The 21,128-nt window shown below is 45.8% G+C and overlaps 1 protein-coding gene across 21 annotated transcripts in view; it reads right to left on the bottom strand.

The window, feature by feature from the left end:
* Positions 1-21,128, bottom strand: part of Wdr27 (WD repeat domain 27) — a 170,497-nt gene that overhangs the window by 108,559 nt on the left and 40,810 nt on the right. For 17 of the 21 annotated variants that reach the window (XR_007109389.1, XR_007109391.1, XR_007109390.1 and 14 more), the window contains exons 16-18: positions 11,927-12,024; positions 10,412-10,501; positions 1,184-1,305 (exon numbers count right to left, since the gene is read on the bottom strand). Coding sequence is in view for 14 of the 21 variants with exons in the window: in XM_047557521.1 (XP_047413477.1) it covers positions 1,184-1,305; positions 10,412-10,501; positions 11,927-12,024 (310 nt within the window). In the remaining 7 variants the exon portion in view is untranslated. The remainder of the gene's footprint in view (positions 1-1,183; positions 1,306-10,411; positions 10,502-11,926; positions 12,025-21,128) is intronic. The other 4 variants (XR_007109394.1, XR_007109393.1, XM_047557533.1 and 1 more) reach the window with 2 other exon arrangements.

Here is a 21,128-nt window from a genome sequence, read left to right as displayed (position 1 = left end):
CCCTCAACACCCACCATCTATTCAACTTTAACACCCAAACCTACCCTCTTCACCCAGCCTCACCACTCACATTGATCTATCTTGCACACCTACATCCATGCTCAACACCCACATACATCTAAACTCTTGAGAGATTCAAATACACTTGAGAGAACTCACTTACTGTATTGTTTCTGCTTAGTTCCTACTACTGAAAGACTTTTTAGATTTAATTTTACTATAATGAGCATTTTAAGTTCTAACAACTTGTGAACCTTAAAGCAAAAACAAATCTAAACTCTACATAAAATACAGTATTAGCAAGGACTTCCTTAGTGTTGGAATACACTAAGTGTTCAAAATACATTTTGAAACAGAGCTCCCTCACAGTTGCAAGCATCACAGCTGGGAATCCACAGCTCCTTCCTTCAGCACTGCCAAACACTTGTCTGCAGCAGGACCTGGCCCTAGGGGTTCACTGGAACTGTAGCTCTGCCTCTACTCAGCACTAGCCCAAGAAAAGACCAAAAGTCAAAATTCATACCTTCAAAAAGCGAAAGAAATCATAAGTCAAACCATCATGAGTTGAGGACCCCCTGCATTCAAGATCCATAGGAAATCAGCACTACCATTTTTAAAAATGTCACACTGCTTATGTGTTCAGTTTGCTGTTCACCAGGTCATCATTTCATGGGCTGAAGCCCAGTCTCCTATTATCACCCCTGCTATGTCTTAGTGTAAGATCATTGTAACTTTCTCATTCAATTTTCAAATGCCCTCACATAAACTCATTAACACAAGTCATTTAACTTCCCAAAACACTCTTCCTTCACATAATGTCCTCTTGACCATTACTACCTCCAGTATAAAATCACGCTGAATCAGCATCCAGAAATATTCAAGCACTTTGGTACTGTTTAGCCATTGGCAGACCATGACAACTGTAAGGATAAGTTAACTCCATGAACACTGCACACGGCAAGCATCAGGTGTGCATGTGTGTGTGCACACACACCATGAACTACCCGTGTGAATGTCTGCATGAGGAAACTAACCAGTGAGCGATCTCTACTGCACTGAAGCCAGGCCCCAGCTCATACCCATTTCCTGATATCTGGATTAGGTAGAGGAGAGCCCTAAGAAGCTGGCCCCTGGACAGCCAGAGCCATAGACTGCTCAGGCACAGACCCAGTTTCTGCATTACCAGAAGCAGCAGGAGCTCCCTCCTACGAGCCGACCACAGCCGCAGGGTCTGGTCCTGGGCCGTGGAGAGCAGCCACCTCCTGTCATGGCTCCAGCAGACGGTGCTCACAGCTCCATCGTGACCTGAAGGACCAGGAGAAAGACGGAGCATTGCCTGTACTTTCCTCCCATGTACTACAAGCTCTCGTTCAAGAAGCAAGCAGTCGGCAGCAAGTCCCAGCTACAGCAATGCCATGGAGCCACCTCTTTGACAGAAGCTCTGTGCAAAGGTATCACTGACACAGCTTGTAGAAGCTTCTGATGAAACCTCATCTCTGACAAACTTGCAGCTCAAAGGCATGCGTGCATGTGCTTTAAGACAGGAATGCTACAAGATGTGGTACTGTAAGAGTACCGAGATTTGTGGACTTCATAATCACGTGTCAGTACTTTACAGAACTGTGTCTCTGTTGGCTATCAGAGAAAAATATGCTCACATATCATCTAACCATGTGCTGTGATCAGCTGGGGAAGTTCCCTCTGAACATAACAGAGCTTGTCAGGACTGCTGGTTTCCGAGGATGCCACTGCACCCTTCAGACAAGTGAATGAGGGTGCACCGACATGCCCCACAAGCCTGCAGGGACGCTGACAATCAGATCCCACTGGAAAACCCCAGGAGCCTTCCTGCTTCACCACTTTGTGGGTGGGTCCTGCTCCCTCTTGGCTCCAGCTCCTGTGTGGTCTTTCCCAGGACCCTGTAAGGTCCTGAGCCAGCAGAGGCCCATAATAGACACTCTCCTCAGGCTGGGCCATGCCCGGGCTCCAGGGAGCAGGAGAGGTTGAGGGGACGTGGCTGTAAGTGACAGCCCCTATAGATGCTCAACGGAGCACTCTGCCCAGGACAAGAGGGATGTGGGATGGCATAAAGCAAACCTGCAGATTGAGGGCAAGAAAGTGGAAGCACAGGACACACCATGCACCTGGATAAGCAAGGAGCCAAGCATGCTAACAATACATCTGAAATGCACACTGTAGATACTACTCCTAACCCATAAATGCTTGCCAGAACAGGCTTCGCCCTATACACGCACACCCCAGCACAGGAAGGACACTCCATGATCTAAAGATGAGGGGAGGGATCAACACCACCATGTCAGTAAGAAAAGCACCAAAACAAAAAACCAAGAGAGAATGCTGAACATGTAAAACTCAAAAGTCAAACACAGCCTCAACAACAGCTGCAACTGAATACCACTACAAAAAAATCACATGTAATAACTTTGCTGCCATATTGTTTGAATTCAGATACTTTGGAAAGAACTATTAAGAATTAACAACTGAGAAAAAAATTCAAAAACATTAAGCCAAAAAATAAAAAAAAAGAAAGGAATCCTTCAAAAAAAAAAATAGTGTCTCAAAAAAACAAAACAAAACTGTGGTCTCTGAATAAACAGAAACACTAGAGAGGGTGTGACCACCCAGTGTGTGTCACCATCAGCACAGCAGCTCCTGTGACAGTGCTCTACACACCTGCTCTAGAGAGCCACTCCACCATCCAGTGTGTCACCATCAGCACAGCAGCTCCTGTGACACTGCTCTACACACCAGCTCTAGAGAGCCTCTCCACCACCCAGTGTGTCACCATCAGGACAGCAGCTCCTGTAACAGTGCTCTACACATCAGCTCTAGAGAGCCTCTCCAGCACCCAGTGTGTCACCATCAGGACAGCAGCTCCTGTGACAGTGCTCTACACACCAGCTCTGCAGAGACTCTCCACCAACCACTGTGTGTCACCATCAGTACAGCAGATCATGTGACAGTGCTCTACACATCAGCTCTAGAGAGCCTCTCCAGCACCCAGTGTGTCACCATCAGGACAGCAGCTCCTGTGACAGTGCTCTACACACCAGCTCTCCAGAGCCTCTCCACCACCCAGTGTGTGTCACCATCAGCACAGCAGCTCCTGTGACAGTGCTCTACACACCAGCTCTCCAGAGCCTCTCCACCACCCAGAGTGTGTCACCATCACCATAGCAGTTCCTGTGACAGTGCTCTACACACCTGCTCTCCAGAGACTCTCCACCACCCAGTGTGTTTCACCATCAGGACACCAGCTCCTGTGACAGTGCTCTACACACCAGCCCTACAGAGCCTCTCCACCACCCAGTGTGTGTCACCATCAGACAGCAGCTCCTGTGACAGTGCTCTACACACCTGTTCTAGAGAGCTTCTCCACCACCCAGTGTGTCACCATCAGGACAGCAACTCTTGTGACAGTGTTCTTCACACCAGTTCTACAGAGCTTCTCCACCACCCAGTGTCTGTCACCATCAGGACAGCAGCTCTGGTGACACTGCTCTACACACCTGCTCTACAGAGCTTCTCCACCACCCTGTGTGTGTCACCATCAGCACAGCACCTCCTGTGACAGTACTCTACACACAAGCTCCTGAGATCCTCTCCACCACCCAGAGTGTGTCACCATCAGCACAGCATCTCCTGTGACAGTGCTCTCCACACCTGCTCTACAGACACTCTCCACCACCCAGTGTGTGTCACCATCAGCAGAGCAGCTCCTATGATAGTGCTCTACACACCAGCTCTAGAGAGCCTCTCCACCACCCAGTGTGTGTCACCATCAGCAGAGCAGCTCCTGTGACAGTGCTCTACACACCAGCTCTACAGAGCCTCTCCACCACGAGTGTGTCACCATAAGCACAGCAGCCCCTTGATAGTGCTCTATACACCATCTCTACAGAGCCTCTCCACCTCCCAGTGTGTGTCACCATCACCACAGCAGCTCTTGTGACAGTGCTCTACACACCTGTTCTACAGAGACTCTCCACCACCCAGTGTGTGTCACCATCAGCACAGCAGCTCCTGTGAAAGTTCACTACACACCAGCTCTACAGAGCCTCTCAACCACCCAGTGTGTGTCACCATCAGCACAGCAGATCATGTGACAGTACTCTACCCACCTGCTCTACAGAGACTCTCCACCACCCAGTGTGTGTCATATCAGCACAGCAGCTCCTGTGACAGTGCTCTACACACCAGCTCTACAGAGCCTCTCCACCACCCAGTGTGTGTCACCATCTGGAGAGCAACTCCTGTAACAGTGCTCTACACACCAGCTCTAGAGAGCTTCTCCACCACCCAATTTCTGTCACCATCAGGGCAGCAGCTCCTGTGACACTGCTCTACACACTTGATCTACAGAGCTTCTCCACCACCCGGTTTGTGTCACCATCAGCACAGCACCTCCTGTGACAGTGCTCTACACAACAGCTCTACAGAACCTTTCCACCACCCAGTATGTGTCACCATCGGCACAGCAGCTCCTGTGACAGTGCTCTACACACCAGCTCTAGAGAGCCTCTCCACCACCCAGTGTGTCACCATCAGCACAGCAGTTCCAGTGACAGTGCTCTACACACCTGCTCTCCAGAGCCTCTCCACCACCCAGTGTGTGTCACCATCAGGACAGCAGCTCCTGTTAGTGTTCTACACACCAGCTCTAGAGAACGTCTCCACCACCCAGTGTCTGTCACCATAAGCACAACATCTACTGTGACAGTGCTCTTCACACCAGCTCTACAGAGCCTCTCCACCACCCAGTGTCTGTCACCATCAGGACAGCAGCTCCTGTGACAGTGCTCTACACACCTGCTCTACAGAGCTTCTCCACCACCCAGTGTGTGTCACCATCAGCACAGCAGCTCCTGTGACACTGCTCTACACACCTGCTCTACAGAGTCTCTCCACCACCCAGTGTGTCACCATCAGCACAGCAGCTCCCGTGACAGTGCTCTATACACCAGCTCTAGAGAGCCTCTCCACCACCCACTGTGTGTCACCATCAGGACAACAGCTCCTGTGACAGTGCTCTACACACCAGCTCTAGAGAGCCTCTCCAGCACCCAGTGTGTGTCACCATCAGCACAGCAGCTCCTGTGACAGTGCTCTACACACCTGCTCCACAGAGCCTCTCCACCACCCAGTGTCTGTCACCATCAGGACGGCAGCTCCTGTGACAGTGCTCTACACACCAGCTCTACAGAGCCTCTCCACCACCCAGTGTGTCACCATCAGCACAGCAGTTCATGTGACAATACTCTACACACCAGCTCTAGAGAGCCTCTCTACCACCCAGTGTCTGTCACCATCTGCCCAGCAGCTCCTGTGACAGTGCTCTACACACCAGCTCTAGAGAGCCTCTCCAGCACCCAGTGTGTGTCACCATCAGGACAGCAGCTCCTGTAACAGTGCTCTACACACCAGCTCTAGAGAGCCTCTTTAGCACCCAGTGTGCCACCATCAGGACAGCAGCTACTGTGACAGTGCTCTACACACCTGCTCTAGAGAGCCTCTCCAACACCCAGTGTGTCACCATCAGCACAACAGCTCCTTTGACAGTGCTCTACACACCTGCTCTACAGAGCTTCTCCATCACCCATTGTCTGTCACCATCAGGACAGCAGCTCCTGTGACAGTTCTCCACACACCCGCTCTACAGAGCATCTCCACCACCAATGTGTGTCACCATCTGGACAGCAGCTCCTGTGACTCCTCTCTGCACAGGCCTACTCAAATTTGTTTCAACCACTCTGAGTGACTATTGTCATCCCCACAGAGTGCTCTCTTGCCATCTCATTGCACAAAAGCACTAGAGACCCTCTCCCCTACTCTTTGGTCCCATCCCCATGACTGCAGACATATTCTGTGACATCTGTCTACAAATGACAATCCAAGACACTTTCAACCACTCAAAATGGCCATGGCTTTCAGTACTAACCATCTCTGGAACATCTCAGTGTATGTAATCAGTGCATTGCCTCTCCACCACTCAAAGTACCTGTCACCATCACCGCAGATAATTCCTGTGACAGTCACCCCACCCTTGGACTTGATAGTCCCTCCACCTTCACATGACATGGCTCCTGTATCCTCTCACTACACATGCTCACTAGAGAGTCTCTCCACCAGTCACAGTACCTTAACCTGTGACTAAAAGACAGAACCTGTAATAGCTCACTGCACTTGACTCTAACTATCACCACAGGAAAGACCTGTGGCATCCCACTGCACATGACCACTACACAGCCTCTCCACCATTCACAGTGCCCATCATAATAAGTACAGACACCTCCTGTGACAGCTCACTGCACAAGACACTCTCACCCACTCAACATGGCCACACCCATCACTACAGGCTATTATTGGGACACCTCACTACATATGACCACTAGAGAGTCTGTCTACACTCACAATGCTCATGAACATCACCACAGAAACTCCCGTTTTATCTCACTACACACGTCCATGACAGAGTCTTTCTACATCTCAAAATGCCGGTAACCATCACCACAGCCCCTCTTGTGGTATCTTCCTCACACCACCCCTAGAGAGCCTCTCCACCACTCACAGTGCCCATAGCCATCCCCACAGTCAGCTCCTGTGACATCTCACAACACAGAACCACTAGAGAGCCTCTCCCATACTCACATGCCTGTAACCATCACCACAGACAGCTCCTGTGGCATCTCACTACACATGACTACCAGAGATGCTCTCAGTCACTCAAAATGGCTACACTCATCATCACAGACGTTACTGGGTATCTCACTGTCTCTGACCACAAGAGAGTGCTTACTACTCACAGTGCCCGTAGCCATCACCACAGATAGTGATTGTGACAGCTCGGTACACACAACCACAAGATGGCCTCCTCACCTATCACAGTGCCCACAATCATCGCCACAGAGATCTCCTGTGGCATCTCACTTCACATGACTACTGGAGAGCCTCTCCACCACTCACCATGCCACAACCATTAGAACAGACAGCTCCTGTGAAATCTCACTACGCACAGCCACTAGACTGACTCCACCACTCACAGTGCCCATTTCCATAGCAACAGACCGTTTCTACTATCTCACTACTCCTCCCCACTAGACTGTTGCTCCACTATCACCTCGAAGCACCTAGCTTGCCTGCACCCCTGGTTCAGGTCCATTCATTCACCTTTTGGAGAGACTGACCTGCACTCTCCTGTTCTTCACCTTCCCACCATCAGCTTCCAAATTAATTTCATTGCCATCTGTACATCTAACTTCAATACCACAACACATGAGGATGTTCAGACCCACATCCACTGCCTGAACATACTGCAGGGGCCATGTGCTGGCACACCTGGGTAGAGGAGCTGGATGGACCCCTGCATCTGTCTTCTCCAGCAGATGGGCTGCTTCTCCAGGCCAGAACTGACCTCCCTCTCTCAGCACTCATGCCACCCAGACAGTGGGCCAGATTCTGAGAGAAGCATAAGCAGTGGGCACTCTAGCAACTGTGGGGAGACACCCTCTACCCAGATCCAGTCCTCATGGGCCTGCCTGACCTTTCAGCACAGCAGAGGGTTAGGCCCTGCCTGCCCATCTCCCAGGACTGTAACAAGAGACACCAGTGTGCCTGTCGAATGGAGGTGTCCTTCTCTCCCAGCCTGAGACACAGAGGGAGCACTGCAGCCTCTCTGTATCCCAGACAGACTGCTGTAGGGAACAGCTCTGCTCCAGGTCCCTGTGGAGCCTGGACTCCGTTCCCCATGCCAGACACACCAGGCTCTCTCATCTCCTGTCTTCTCAGCTTCACTTTGTTATCCAATGTATTTTCGAAAGATCTGTCTTCTCACCAGAACCAAACACAAAGCCTTGCTCCTCTTCCTGATGGCGTTTCCTATCACATATCCAAGGAGCTGATGTACTTCAGAGACAGAGAACAGAGGGTCATGGATCTCTTCGCTCTCTTGGGAGAACCCATTAAGCATTGCAATAGACACTGCCACTCCAAAGGGAGCCACCGCTGACTCCCGCTCACTGCGAAGGGCTCTGGGGTCCCAGGAGTAGGAGGCAGGTACTCTGATATAAACTCCTCCTTACCACAGTCCCCTTTTAGGTGAGGCACCTTAGCTGGAGTGAAGCCCTTGCTCTGACCATGCCCAGCACTGTGACCTAGACCTGCTCCCTGCTTGGCACACACTAGGCAGGACACGTGCAGCTGAGCTCTTACGACTCCCATTCAAGACAACAGCTTCTGGTGAACAGATCCTGAACTCTACATACAAACACAGACCCCAGTGGCATTCGTCCTGGTCACCAGGGTTTGTACGGGGGCCGCGCAGCTGAAAGCCCCAGCATACTCCAAGAGAGGATTTCAACTTACGCTTGTCTCTTTTCTCACATTAGAAGAGATGCTAACCCTCATGTTTCTCTAGACAGATCCAAGACAGCAGCCATACTTTCAAACTCAGAAGCCCATGAAGGGGGTTGTTGTGCTAGAACAAGCAGGAAGGCAGCAATGCTCTGTCCCCAGGAAGCAGCACAGAGGTGTTCTTGAAAATGAGTTGGCATGCCCACCGTGCTTTCTTAGTTCAGTGAGATGTCCTTTGCCAGCAGCAAGATGCCTGCAGAAAGGCCACCATTAACAAAATGGTTCCTCGCATCTGCTATTGGCAACATAGAGGAACCCACTGGAAGCTCCTCAGCATGTGAGAGATGACCTCAGAAGGAGCCAGGAGGAGCCACAGAGTGCAGGGAATTGTGTGACCAGAAGCCAGGGACAACTCTACTCTACCACACACAATCCAAGAACAGACATGCAGCCTTCCCTGCAGAGTGAGGAAGTCCCTGGGTGTCTTGGGAGCAGCAGTGTGTGCTGGGCCTCCAGGCACTGCCTGGCCCTGTGCCTGCCTCCAGGGCCCCCAGGGCCTTCCTAGCTCCTCACTGTCCTACTGTGCTCCCGAGACGTCACACCACTCAGATAGGGTCTGCTGTCCAGGTGAACTGAGACAGATGCACAGCCCCAGTGGGGGTGGGGGTGTGTGTTCAGTAAAAGTTCACAAGCATGGTCCTGAGGCCAGCCATCTTGTCCACCTCGAGGAGACCTGCAAGACCTGGGGTTTCAGAAGGAAGCCGGCATCTGTCGGAGCCCTGAAGGAGGCACGTAGCTCAATACCTCTCTCTCAGCTCCATGACGTTCTTAGAAATGGCTCACTTTGTTGTACTTACAAAAATGTCCATGCACAAACCATAAACCCTACTAAATTTCAAAGTACATTTCACTGTAGTATGCTGACTTTAAGTCCTCTGCATATAAACTGAGGAGTGGGATAACTGGGTCGAATGGTGGTTCCATTACAAGTTTTCTGAGGAATCTCCATATAGTTTTCCATAATGGCTGCACCAATTTGCAGTCCCACCAGCAATGTACGAGTGTACCTTCTTCCCCACATACTCACCAACATTTATTGTTGCTTATATGAATGGATAAAGAAATTGTGGTATATACACAATGGAATATTACTCCGCTTTAAAGAAGAATAAAATTATGGCATTTGCCAGTAAATGGATGGAGTTGGAGAATATCATGCTAAGTGAAATAAGCCAATCCCAAAAAACCAAAGGACGAACATTTTCTCTGATATGTGGATGCTAATTCACAATAGGGGAGCAGGGGATCTAGGGAAGAATAGAAGTACTTTTAAAAATTTTTTTCATTGTTGATGGACTTTTATTTTATTCATTTATTTATATGTGGTACTGAGAATCAAACCTAGCACCTCATACATGCTAAGCAAGTACTTTACCACTAAGCCACAACCCCAGCCCAAGAGGTACTATATTAGGCAGAGGGGAGTGAAGGAGGGGAAGGGCTAAGGGGGTAGGAAGGATAGTGGAGTGAAACAGACATTATTACCTCAAGTACATATATGACTGCATGACTGATGTGATCCTACAACATACACAATCAGGAAAATGAGAAATTATACTCCATTTATATATGATCTATCAAAATGAGTAAATGCATTCTACTGCCACATGTAACTCATTAGAACAAATAAAAAGCTAAAACGGTGCATTCAAATGCATCTTCTGATGATCAGAACAAATAAAAAACTAAAACAGTGCATTCAAATGCATCTCCTGATGGGATTGATCGGATGCCCCTCAGTTGGGTCAGACTTGCGCCCCTTGCAGCCTGCCATGTGGCAAAGCCTCTCACTCTTCACCTTCTCTTTTGGGCATCACAGGCATGCAGGCAGGACCACCTGACTCACTACCAGCATCACCCCACTCCCTGATTGAGCCTTGGCCCTGCACTGCCACTGTCTGGCATGAGGCCAAGTGTGCTGCCCACTGACCACCATGGGGCTTATCCTTAAGCTCCAGCACCCTGAAGTGAAGACTTTTACCTGAAAAGGCAGCAGGTGTTCCAGTAAGGCTGGCATCAAAGACCAGGGAGAGATGGTTGGCTAAGCCACAGGCTAAGCGCCGTCCGTCTCCTGTGTGAAAATAAATTCCCCTTACAGAACCCTACTGCACCCCACTGCAGGCCCACAGGTACCCAGACGTTCCTTTCCTCGTGGGGAATCTGAGGCAGCTGTCCACAAGCCTCAACCAGCCCTTCAGCACCCAGCATCCTTCATGGGCCCCTGAAGTGTGCCAGAACCAGTGCTGACCCCTCACCAGAGGCTGGGCCATCTGCCCCACAGCCCACAGAGCAGCAGCTGCTGTGATCATTGCTGCCCTCAGTATACAGGAGAGGCCCAAAGGATCAGGCTGAGTCCAGGTCATGGAGCTACTGAACAGCAGGAATGGGGAACACAGGAGCATGCTCCCCAGGACACCACCTCAAACACTGCCCTGTCCTGCCTCATGGCTAGGAGGCACACTGAGGTATGCAGTCACATCTGAACATGTCCTGAGAAACAAATTGCAGACCTCATCCCTGCTCAGACTTGAGGATCTATACCAAGCCGATATCCTACCTCTATAACATTAAGCACATCAAATATTGAAGAGTTTTTTATCAGCAACATTACAGACATAATTTCACAAAATTACTCAATAAATTTTTTGTCTAAAGTTATATGAGAAAGAGAGGGAGTTTGGCAGTGTGATAAATAATGGTAACTTTTAGGTTTTCACCAGAAATATTCTGAACATGAAGAAGGTAGGGTGAAGAAAGGGCAAGCCTGAGGTGGGACGTCTCCCCAGCCAAAACACTGCACCTGTAAGTACATCTTATCGGAGATGAGTGTGGAGTAGAGCTACCTAGACTGACCTGTGGGCACTCCCAAAGGCTACCTCCTCACTATTACAACCTAATGAAGAAAAAAAAGATGGGGTTCCAGAAAAGGGGTGTGGAGGAGAGAGAAAAACCACTCCACATACAACTATTACTGGGAAGACTAAACAGGTCATATCTGCAGGAAGGAGCCCAGAAAACCATCCCGATAGAGGCAGAAACAGCACACAATCCAGGAACCACAAACAAGAACCACAAACAAGAACCACACGAGTCCAGAGGAATGGGGAGACATAGTACAATGGCGAAGAGCCTGGCACATGGCCTGTGAGTGAGAAGTGGGAACACACAGGAGATCCTGTGGAGCTCAGCCTTGCAGTTGCCCACAGTGAGGAGAGGACCTACATAGGGAGAGTCCTGCACCTGGCCTCTGAGGTAGGAGAAGATGTGCACAGGGATAGTGTGGGAAACCTGGTCTGGGCTTCTGAGCACCCACATGGGATTAACATACCCAGCAATCTAGTCACGTAGTTAAGTGCAAACACAGCTTTTCTTAACTCTGACTCAAAGCACACACATAATTGTGAATACCAAGGTTTTGAAAAATGCATTCACAATAGGAAATCAGACAATATAGACTACCCAATGAAAAGGGTAGTTCTCTCTGAGATCAGCTTACCTGAGTACTGGACACAGTTCACAGCGGTAGGCTCCTGACACACAGCAATCTGCTTCCTGAGTTTACTTGGCACAGGACTCTCCAAAGGGTACTCCTCACTGGTAGGAAGGGCAGAAAAAATAAAAATAAAGGGCTAAATGTCAATGAGATTACTAATAAACACTAAACCAGACAATATGGATTTCTCCTAATTAACTGTCTACCATTGTTCTAAAACAATTGGAAATACATAAACCCTACATTCAAAACCACATGAGACTATGGATACTCACATTCAAAAACTTAAAAGGACAGGCATTTAAATAAATAAATTTAAGTAAATAAATTCATGGCCTTGAAAAAAAATACATCTTATAATAATGATTCAAAGTAAAGGAGGAGATCCAAGATGGCGGACTAGAGGGAGGCTGCGTTCCTTGTCCCTCTATAACTCCGGTTTCAAACAAAGGATATCTGTCTCTCAGTGAGGCAGTTTTTGCTGCTTATCGATCCCCTGGTGTTTACCCCATTTGTCTACTGTGATCACCTCCAGTCTGCCAGCATATCGACGCCTTTTTTGAGTGCAGACTGCTCACTGTCAGGCGTCAATCATCTGCCATTTGCCTGCCTCTCGCCTGTCCATCACCTGCCTTACACCTATCCATCACCCAACGCACAAGGTTCACCTCCCGATCGCCGACCGCCAGTGCAGCACCAACTGCCTGCTGTTGCCTGGAAGATCACTGTTACAGTACCTGCAGGTTTGATTACTCGTGGCTGCCACCATTTTGAGACAACAGCCAGGTCCCGTAGGACCCCTGGCCCGACAGACTGAGCCCCGTCTCCAGGATCCCTCAGCCCGAAAGATCACTCCCTGCCTCTGGGGCCCTCACATCGACTGACTGCTCCCTGCCGCGAGGACCCCCAGACCAACTGGCTGCGCCCTATCACCGGGACCCCAGATGGACTGATTGCACCCGGCCTCCAGGATTCCTCAACCACACCAAACACACCTGACCTCCAGGACCCCTGCTGGACCAACCGCATCCCGCCTCCAGACCTCCTGCTGACCACGGCCACACCCTGAGCTGCAGTTCCCCATTTGCCAACACATTTTGAAGCCAGAGCGGCCATCTTGGATAATCCTGGAAGCCGGAGCTCCGATCTTTAGGTGGGGCAAATCCCATCCTGAGATGCCTGCTGGAGGCTTGAACCACATTGTCAGGTACCTCTCATGCATCAGGCTACTGAACTCTGGGAGGTTTCATTACTATATGACCGTTATATTGTAGATTTTCTTTTTTCTCCTTATTGAAAAATTTTAAGTTTTTATTTCTTTACTTTTCTTGCTCTCTTTTCCTTTTGTTTACCTATTCCCTCAGAGTCTCGTTCTCCCTTTTTTGCATCCTAAAATCCAGTTTCTTTTGATTACACTCTCACCCTTTCTATTTTCTGGAATTTCTGTATATTCTTTTCTTATCCCATTAACAGCTACATCCTACATCCCTCTGCATCCTCTTTGTCCTGCATTAGAAACTGCAGACCTTATTGCAAACCTGTTTGTTTTACTAAAGATAATATTTGAACTCATTCTGTTTACTATGACAAGTTTGTTATTGTCCTCATAGGGGCTATTTGGTCTAGGATTGCATAGTGTCTGAATTGGGCACTGCTAATATTGATCTCCCCTTAAAGAAAGGGTTTTGGAAACCTGTAGGGCCATGATAAGCCTATAGGGGGAAATCTGCAACACCCCAGACCTGCACTGCTAGAGGGGAAGATACATGAACCACATGAAAAAACAACAAATCTAGATTCTATATTAATAGAATCCAATGACGGTATGTTAGAAGAAATGTCCGAAAAGGACTTCAGATTATACATGATTAAGATGATTCGCGAAGCAAAGGATGAGATAAGAGAGCAAATGCAGGCAATGAATGATAATACCAATAAGCTGAAAGAGCAACTGCAGGAAGCAAAAGATCATTTCAACAAAGAGATACAGATTCTCAAAAAAAAAAAAAAAAAAAAAAAAAAACCAAACGGAAATCCTTGAAATGAAGGAAACAATAAACCAAATAAAAAACTCAATGGAAAGCATCGCCAAAAGACTAGACCACTTGGAAGACAGAACCTCAGACAATGAAGACAAAATATTTAATCCTGAAAATAAAGTGGCCCAAACAGAGAAGATCGTAAGAAATCATGAACAGAATCTTCAAGAACTATGGGACATCATGAAAAGACCAAATTTAAGAATTATTGGGATTGAGGAAGGCACAGAGATACAAACCAAAGGAATGAACAACCTATTCAATGAAATGATATCAAAAAATTTCCCAAACCTGAAGAATGAAATGGAAAATCAAATACAAGAGACTTACAGAACACCAAATGCACAAAATCACAACAGGTCCACACCAAGGCACATTATAATGAAAATGCTTAACACTCAAAATAAAGATAGGATTTTGAAGGCCACGAGAGAAAAGCATCAGATTACATATAGGGGGAGACCAATATGGATAGCAGCCAACTTCTCAACCCAGACTCTAAAAGCTAGAAGGGCCTGGAACAACATATTTCAAGCTCTGAAATAACATAGATGCCAACCAAAAATCCTATACCCAGCAAAACTAACCTTCAGATTTGAAGATGAAATAGAATCCTTCCATGATAAACAAAAATTAAAAGAATTTACAAATAGAAAGCCTGTACTACAGAATGTTCTCAACAAAATATGCCATGAGGAGGAAATGAAAAACAACAATGGAGGTCAGCAAAGGGAGGAACTACCTTAGAGAAAAACCACTCAAAGGAGAAACCAAGCCAACTTAAAAACCAAAAAGAAGTCAAATGACTGGGAATACAAATCATATCTCAATAATAACCCTGAACATTAATGGCCTAAACTCATCAATCAAAAGACACAGACTGGCAGAATGGATTGAAAAGAAAGACCCAACAATATGCTGCCTGCAAGAGACTCATCTCATAGAAAAAGACATCCACAGACTAAAGGTGAAAGGATGGGAAAAAACCTACCATGCACATGGACTCAGTAAAAAAGCGGGGGTTTCCATCCTTATATCAGATAAAGTGGACTTCAAGCCAAAGTTAGTCAGAAGGGATAAAGAAGGACATTTCACACTGCTTAAGGGAATCATAAATCAGGAAGACATAAGGATAGTAAATATTTATGCCCCAAACAATGGTGCATCCCTGTACATCAAACAAATCCTTCTCAATTTCAGGAACCACATAGACCACAACACAATAATTCTGGGTGACTTTAACGCACCGCTGTCACCAATAGATAGATCTTCCAAACAAAATCCAACCAAGGAAACCATAGAACTCAATCACACAATCAATAACCTAGACTTAATAGACATATATAGAATATTCCATCCATCAACGAGCGGACTCACTTTCTTCTGAGCAGCACATGGAACCTTCTCAAAAATAGACCATATGTTATGCCACAAAGCAGGCCTTAGGAAATGCAAAAAAAATAGAGATACTACCTTGTGTTCTATCAGATCATAATGGAATGAGAGTAGAAATCAATGACAAAATAAAAAACAGAAATTACTCCAACACCTGGAGACTAAATAATATGCTACTGAATGAAACATGGATAACAGAAAACATCAGGGAGGAGATAAAACATTCTTAGAGGTCAATGAGAATGACAATACAACATATCAAAATCTCTGGGACACTATGAAAGCAGTACTAAGAGGAAAATTCATTGCATGGAGTGCATTCCAGAAAAGAATGAAAAGTCAACAACTAAATGACCTAACATTACAGCTCAAAGCCCTGGAAAAAGAAGAACAGAATAATAGCAAAAGTAGTAGAAGACAGGAAATAATTAAAATCAGAGCTGAAATCAATGAAATTGAAACAAAAGAAACATTGACAAAACAAAAAGTTGGTTCTTTGAAAAAGTAAACAAAATGGACAAACCCTTAGCCACACTAACAAAGAGAAGGAGAGAGAAAACTCAAATTACTAAAATTCATGATGAAAAAGGAAACATCACGACAGACACCACTGAGATACAGAACATAATGAGAAGCTACTTTGAAAATCTGTATTCCAACAAAATAGAAACTACCGAAGACATTGACAAATTTCTAGAGACATAAGATCCTCTCAAACTGAACCAGAAGCCACTAAAAACCTACCATCCAAGAAAAGTCCAGGACCAGACAGGTTCTCAACCAAGTTCTACAAGACCTTCAAAGAAGAACTCATTCCAATACTTCTCAAAGTATTCCAGGAAATAGAAAAGGAGGCTACTCTACCAAACTCATTCTATGAAGTTAATATCACCCTCATACCCAAACAAGGAAAAGACACATCAAGGAAAGAAAATTTTAGACCAATATCCTTGATGAATATAGATGCAAAGATCCTTAACAAAATATTGGCAAACCTTATCCAAAAACATATTAAGAAAATCGTGCACCACAATCAAGTGGGGTTCATCCCTGGAATGCAAGGATGGTTTAACATCCATAAATCAATAAACATAATCCATCATATCAATAGACTTAAGGATAAGAATCATATGGTTATTTCAATTGATGTAGAAAAAGCTTTTGACAAAATACAACACCGCTTTATGCTCAAAACACTAGAAAAAATAGGGATAGTAGGAACATACCTGAACACTGTAGAGGCTTATCTAAGCCCATGGCCAACATCATTCTTAATGGAGAAAAACTGAAACCATTCCCTTTAAAAACAGGAACAAGACAGGGATGTCTTCTTTCACCACTTCTATTCAACATTGTCCTCAAAACTCTAGCCAGAGCAATTAGAGTAAAGAAATTAAAGGGATATGAATGGGAAAAGAGGAACTTAAGCTGTCACTATTTGCTGATGACATGATTCTATATTTAGAGGATCCAAAAACCTTCTCTAGAAAACTTCTAGACCTCATCAATGAATTCAGCAAAATAGCAGGCTGTAAAATCAACACGCATAAATCTAAAGCATTTTTATATGCAAATGACAAAACAGCTGAAAGGAAAATGAGGAAAACAACCCCATTTGCAATAGCCTCAAAAAAAAAAAAAAAAAAAAAAACTTGGGAATCAATCTAACCAAAGAGGTAAAAGATCTCTTCAATGAAAACTATCAAACATTGAAGAAAGAAATTGAGGAAGACCTTAGAGGATGGAAAGTTCTCCCATGTTCTTGGATAGGCAGAATTAATATTGTCAAAATGGCCATACTACCAAAAGTGCTATACAGATTCAATGCAATTCCAATTAAAATCCCAATGACATACCTTACAGAAATAGAGCAAGCAATCATGAAATTCATCTGGAAGAATAAGAAACCCAGAATAGTTAAAGTAATCCTTAGCAGGAAGAATGAAACAGGGGGTGTCGCAATACCAGAACTTCTACTATACTACAAAGCAATAGTAACAAAAACGGCATGGTATTGGCACCAAAATAGACAGGTAGATCAATGGTACAGAATAGAGGACAAGGACACAAACCCAAATAAATACAATTTTCTCATAGTAGACAAAGGTGCCAAAAATATGCAATGGAGAAAAGATAGCCTCTTCAACAAATGGTGCTGGGAAAATTGGAAATCCATATGCAACAGAATGAAACTAAACCCCTATCTCTCACCCTGCACAAAAATCAACTCACAATGGATCAAGGACCTTGAAATCAGACCAGAGACCCTGCATCCTATAGAAGAAAAAGTAGGTCCAAATCTTCAACTTTTTGGCTTAGGATCAGACTTCCTTATCAGGACTCCTATAGCACAAGAAATAAAAGCAAGAATCAATAACTGGGATAGATTCAAACTAAATAGCTTTCTCTCAGCAAAGGAAACTATCAGCAATGTGAAGAGAGAGCCTTCAGAGTGGGAGAATATCTTTGCCACTCATACTTCAGATAGAGCACTAATTTCCAGAATATATAAAGAACTCAAAAAACTCTACACCAAGAATACAAATAACCCAATCAACAAATGGGCTAAGGATATGAACAGACACTTCACAAAAGAAGATCTACAACCAATCAACAAACACATCGGTGTGCTGACTGTTGTCGGATGATCGGGAGGTGAACCTGTGTGTTGGGTGATGGATAGGTGTAAGGCAGGTGATGGACAGGTGAGAGGCAGGCAAATGGCGGATGATAGGTGCCAAGAAACAGATATCCTCTGCTTGAAACGGAGTTATGGAGCATCAAGTAACGCAGCCTCCCTCTAGTCCGCCATCCAGAATAGTTACTTTATATTAGGTAGAGGGGAGTGAAGGGAGGGGAAGGGGTACGGGGATAGGAAGGATAGTAGAATGAACCAGAAATTATTCCCTCATGTGTGTATATGACTGCATGACTGAAGTGACCTGCAATATGTATAATCGGAAAAATGAAAGATTATACTCCATTTATGTATGACTTATCAAAATGCATAAATGCATTCTACTGCCATACAACTAATTAGAACAAATTTTAAAAATTAATTTAAAAAATGGTTTCGAACAAGGATAGGGACAAAAACCAGACTGCCTGTGGCCCACGAACAGGTGGAAGATGAGGAAGTGGACACAGGAAGTTCAGGTCCTCTTTCTAGAGACTAGGATGAAGTAGAAGATGAATAAGAGGGGAAAACAGAGTGATGGGTCTTTGTGGTTGCATTGCTACTGCTGTTGTTTTTCCCTATCTTAGATTCCAAACCTTATTTGGAAACAATAAAAATAGATGTTACCTCAAGAAAAAAGAATACAAGTAATAGTAATTGTTGGTGAGGATGTGTTGAAGAGTTACACTCATAATTGTCAATGGGACTGCAAGTGAGTACAACCACTCTGGAAAACAGCATGGAAATTCCTCAAAAAACTAGGAATGGAACCACAATTTGACCCAGCTATTCCACTCCTATATCCAAAAGAATTAAAATCAGCATCCTACAGTTGACACAACCACATCAATGTTAATAGCAGACAATTCACAATAGCTAAGCTATGCAGTCAACCTAAGCGCCTTCAACAGATGAACGAGTAAAAAAAATGTGGTACATACACAATGGAGTATTGCTTAGCCATACAGAAAAATGACTTTATGTCATTTGCCAGCAAATGGATGGATCTGGAGACTATTGTGCTAAGTGTAATAAGCCAGTCCCAAAAAGTCAAAGGTCCAAAGTTCTCTTGATATGTGGAAGCTGATCCAAAATAAGGGGGAATGATGAAAGAAAGAAAGAGAGAGAGAGAGAGAGAGAGAGAGAGAGAGAGAGAGAGAGAGAGAGAAAGAAAGAAAGAAAGAGAGAGAGAGAGAGAGAAAGAAAGAAAGAAAGAAAGAAAGAAAGAGGAAGGAAGGAAGGGAGGAAGGGAGGAAGGAGGAAGGGAGGAAGGGAGGAAGAGGGGGGAGGGAGGAAGAGGGGGGGAGAGAAGAAGGAAGGAAGGAAGGAAGGAAAGGAAGGAAGGAAAGAGGGAGGGAGGGAGGGAGGAAAAAAAGAGGGGAAAGGGAAATTCACCAAAATAGAGAAAAGATCAGTAATGTGGAGGAAGGGAATTGAGGAGGAGGAAGAAGGGGCCAGAAAAGGGAGAACAGTGGAGAGAATCTGACAGACTTTCCTATGTGCCTGCATGGATGTGGCAGTGGGTCCCAGCACCAGGCGTATCCACAGGACAAGCATCTGGTTCTAAACCCAGGACCACCAGCGTGAGCCATGAGCACTCATGGGAGCTGGAGTCACCTGCCTGCACCTGGCTGTGGCCGCGAGCACTGAGTCTCGCTCCCCAGAGAAGCTCACAGACCAGAGCCACAGGGGGCGGCCTGCTCAGGCTGCACAGCCAGGTGCACCCTGCAGAGAGAGACGTGCCGGAGAGTCAGAGTGCAGAGCCCAGCTTCATGCTGGGCACAGCGTCCCCTGCAGTCAGGGGCATTTTGTTGTAGCGCACACTGGATTACCTGATGACGTGACACCGCCAGGAAGCACGAGAGACTGAAGAAGTCTAAGAACTCATCAGTAAGTGGGTAAAATAAGATCCAGAATATGAAGACCTGATAATTCAATTTACAAACGGGCAAATATTCTGAATACCCTTCTAAAAAAATACAAATAACCAACAAATATATGAAAGAGTCTCAATATCATTAGCCATTGGTGAAATACAAGTCAAAATCAAAACTATAATGATAGACTATCTCATCCAAGTTAGAATAGCTAGTATCAAAAAATAAAAATAAATAACAAATACTGATAAAGACATGAAGCAGAAAGACCCTTCACACTCTTGGTCTGTGTGCCAGTAAGGTGGACCATCATGGAGAACAGCATGGAGGCACCTGCAGGGGGAAAGTGGGACTACCACACGATGCAGTCACTCCTGGCTTTAAACACAAAGAAAATGAACTGGGCACAGAGACAGAGGCCAGCATGCCCACTATGGTGGCACCACTCCTGATAGCCAAGACACAGCCGGGCCAGGTGCTCACTGACAAATTAATGCATAAAGAAAATGTGGCATATATACAGAATGGAATATTCTTCAGCCGTAAAGAAGAATAAATCCTGTCATTTGCAGGAAAATGGATGGAACTGGAGGACATTATGTCAAGTGAAATAATCCAGAGACACAAATCCAAATACTGCCTGTTCTGACACAGAGGGTTAAAGAAAAGTTGACCTAGAGTAGAGTAATGGTCGCTGGCCTTTGGGAAGCAGGGGGTGAGGAGGGTGGATGACCCCGCTAACACGACGGCCAGTACATGCTCATAAGCAATCGGTGTTCTGTAGGCCTTTCTGTAACATGGTTGCTCAAATGCAAATACGATGAAGAGGGAGGGCGTTCAGTTGGTAGCCCATTCTCTGGAAATCTCATGGCCCCACTCTGTGAAGAGCCAGGAGACCCTCGCTCTTCCTCCTGCACACCCAACCACGACCCAGATCAAGGGCTCTGTGGGGCAGGGGGGACTTCCAAATCAAGCAGCCAACGGTGGCACTGAAAACAGCAGTGACTCTTCAGCTGCTAGTTTTCATCCTTTACAATCTTGGATGCTCATTAGAATCAATCATCAGTTACATCTCTCTTCTAAAGCTAAATTTTAGCAAAATGTAAATATTTCAAAATCGTCAAGGAGGTAAGAATAACAGTATGTCTGAAAAATTAACACAAAACCAATTTGACCGAAAGGATACATCAAATAGTACAGGTAGAAACCCATATTTG

Source organism: Sciurus carolinensis, chromosome 7, assembly GCF_902686445.1.
Source record: "Sciurus carolinensis chromosome 7, mSciCar1.2, whole genome shotgun sequence".
NCBI lineage: Eukaryota > Metazoa > Chordata > Mammalia > Rodentia > Sciuridae > Sciurus > Sciurus carolinensis.
The sequence above is the reverse complement of the archived record's forward strand: the minus strand, read 5'-3'. Positions and strand labels throughout refer to the sequence as shown.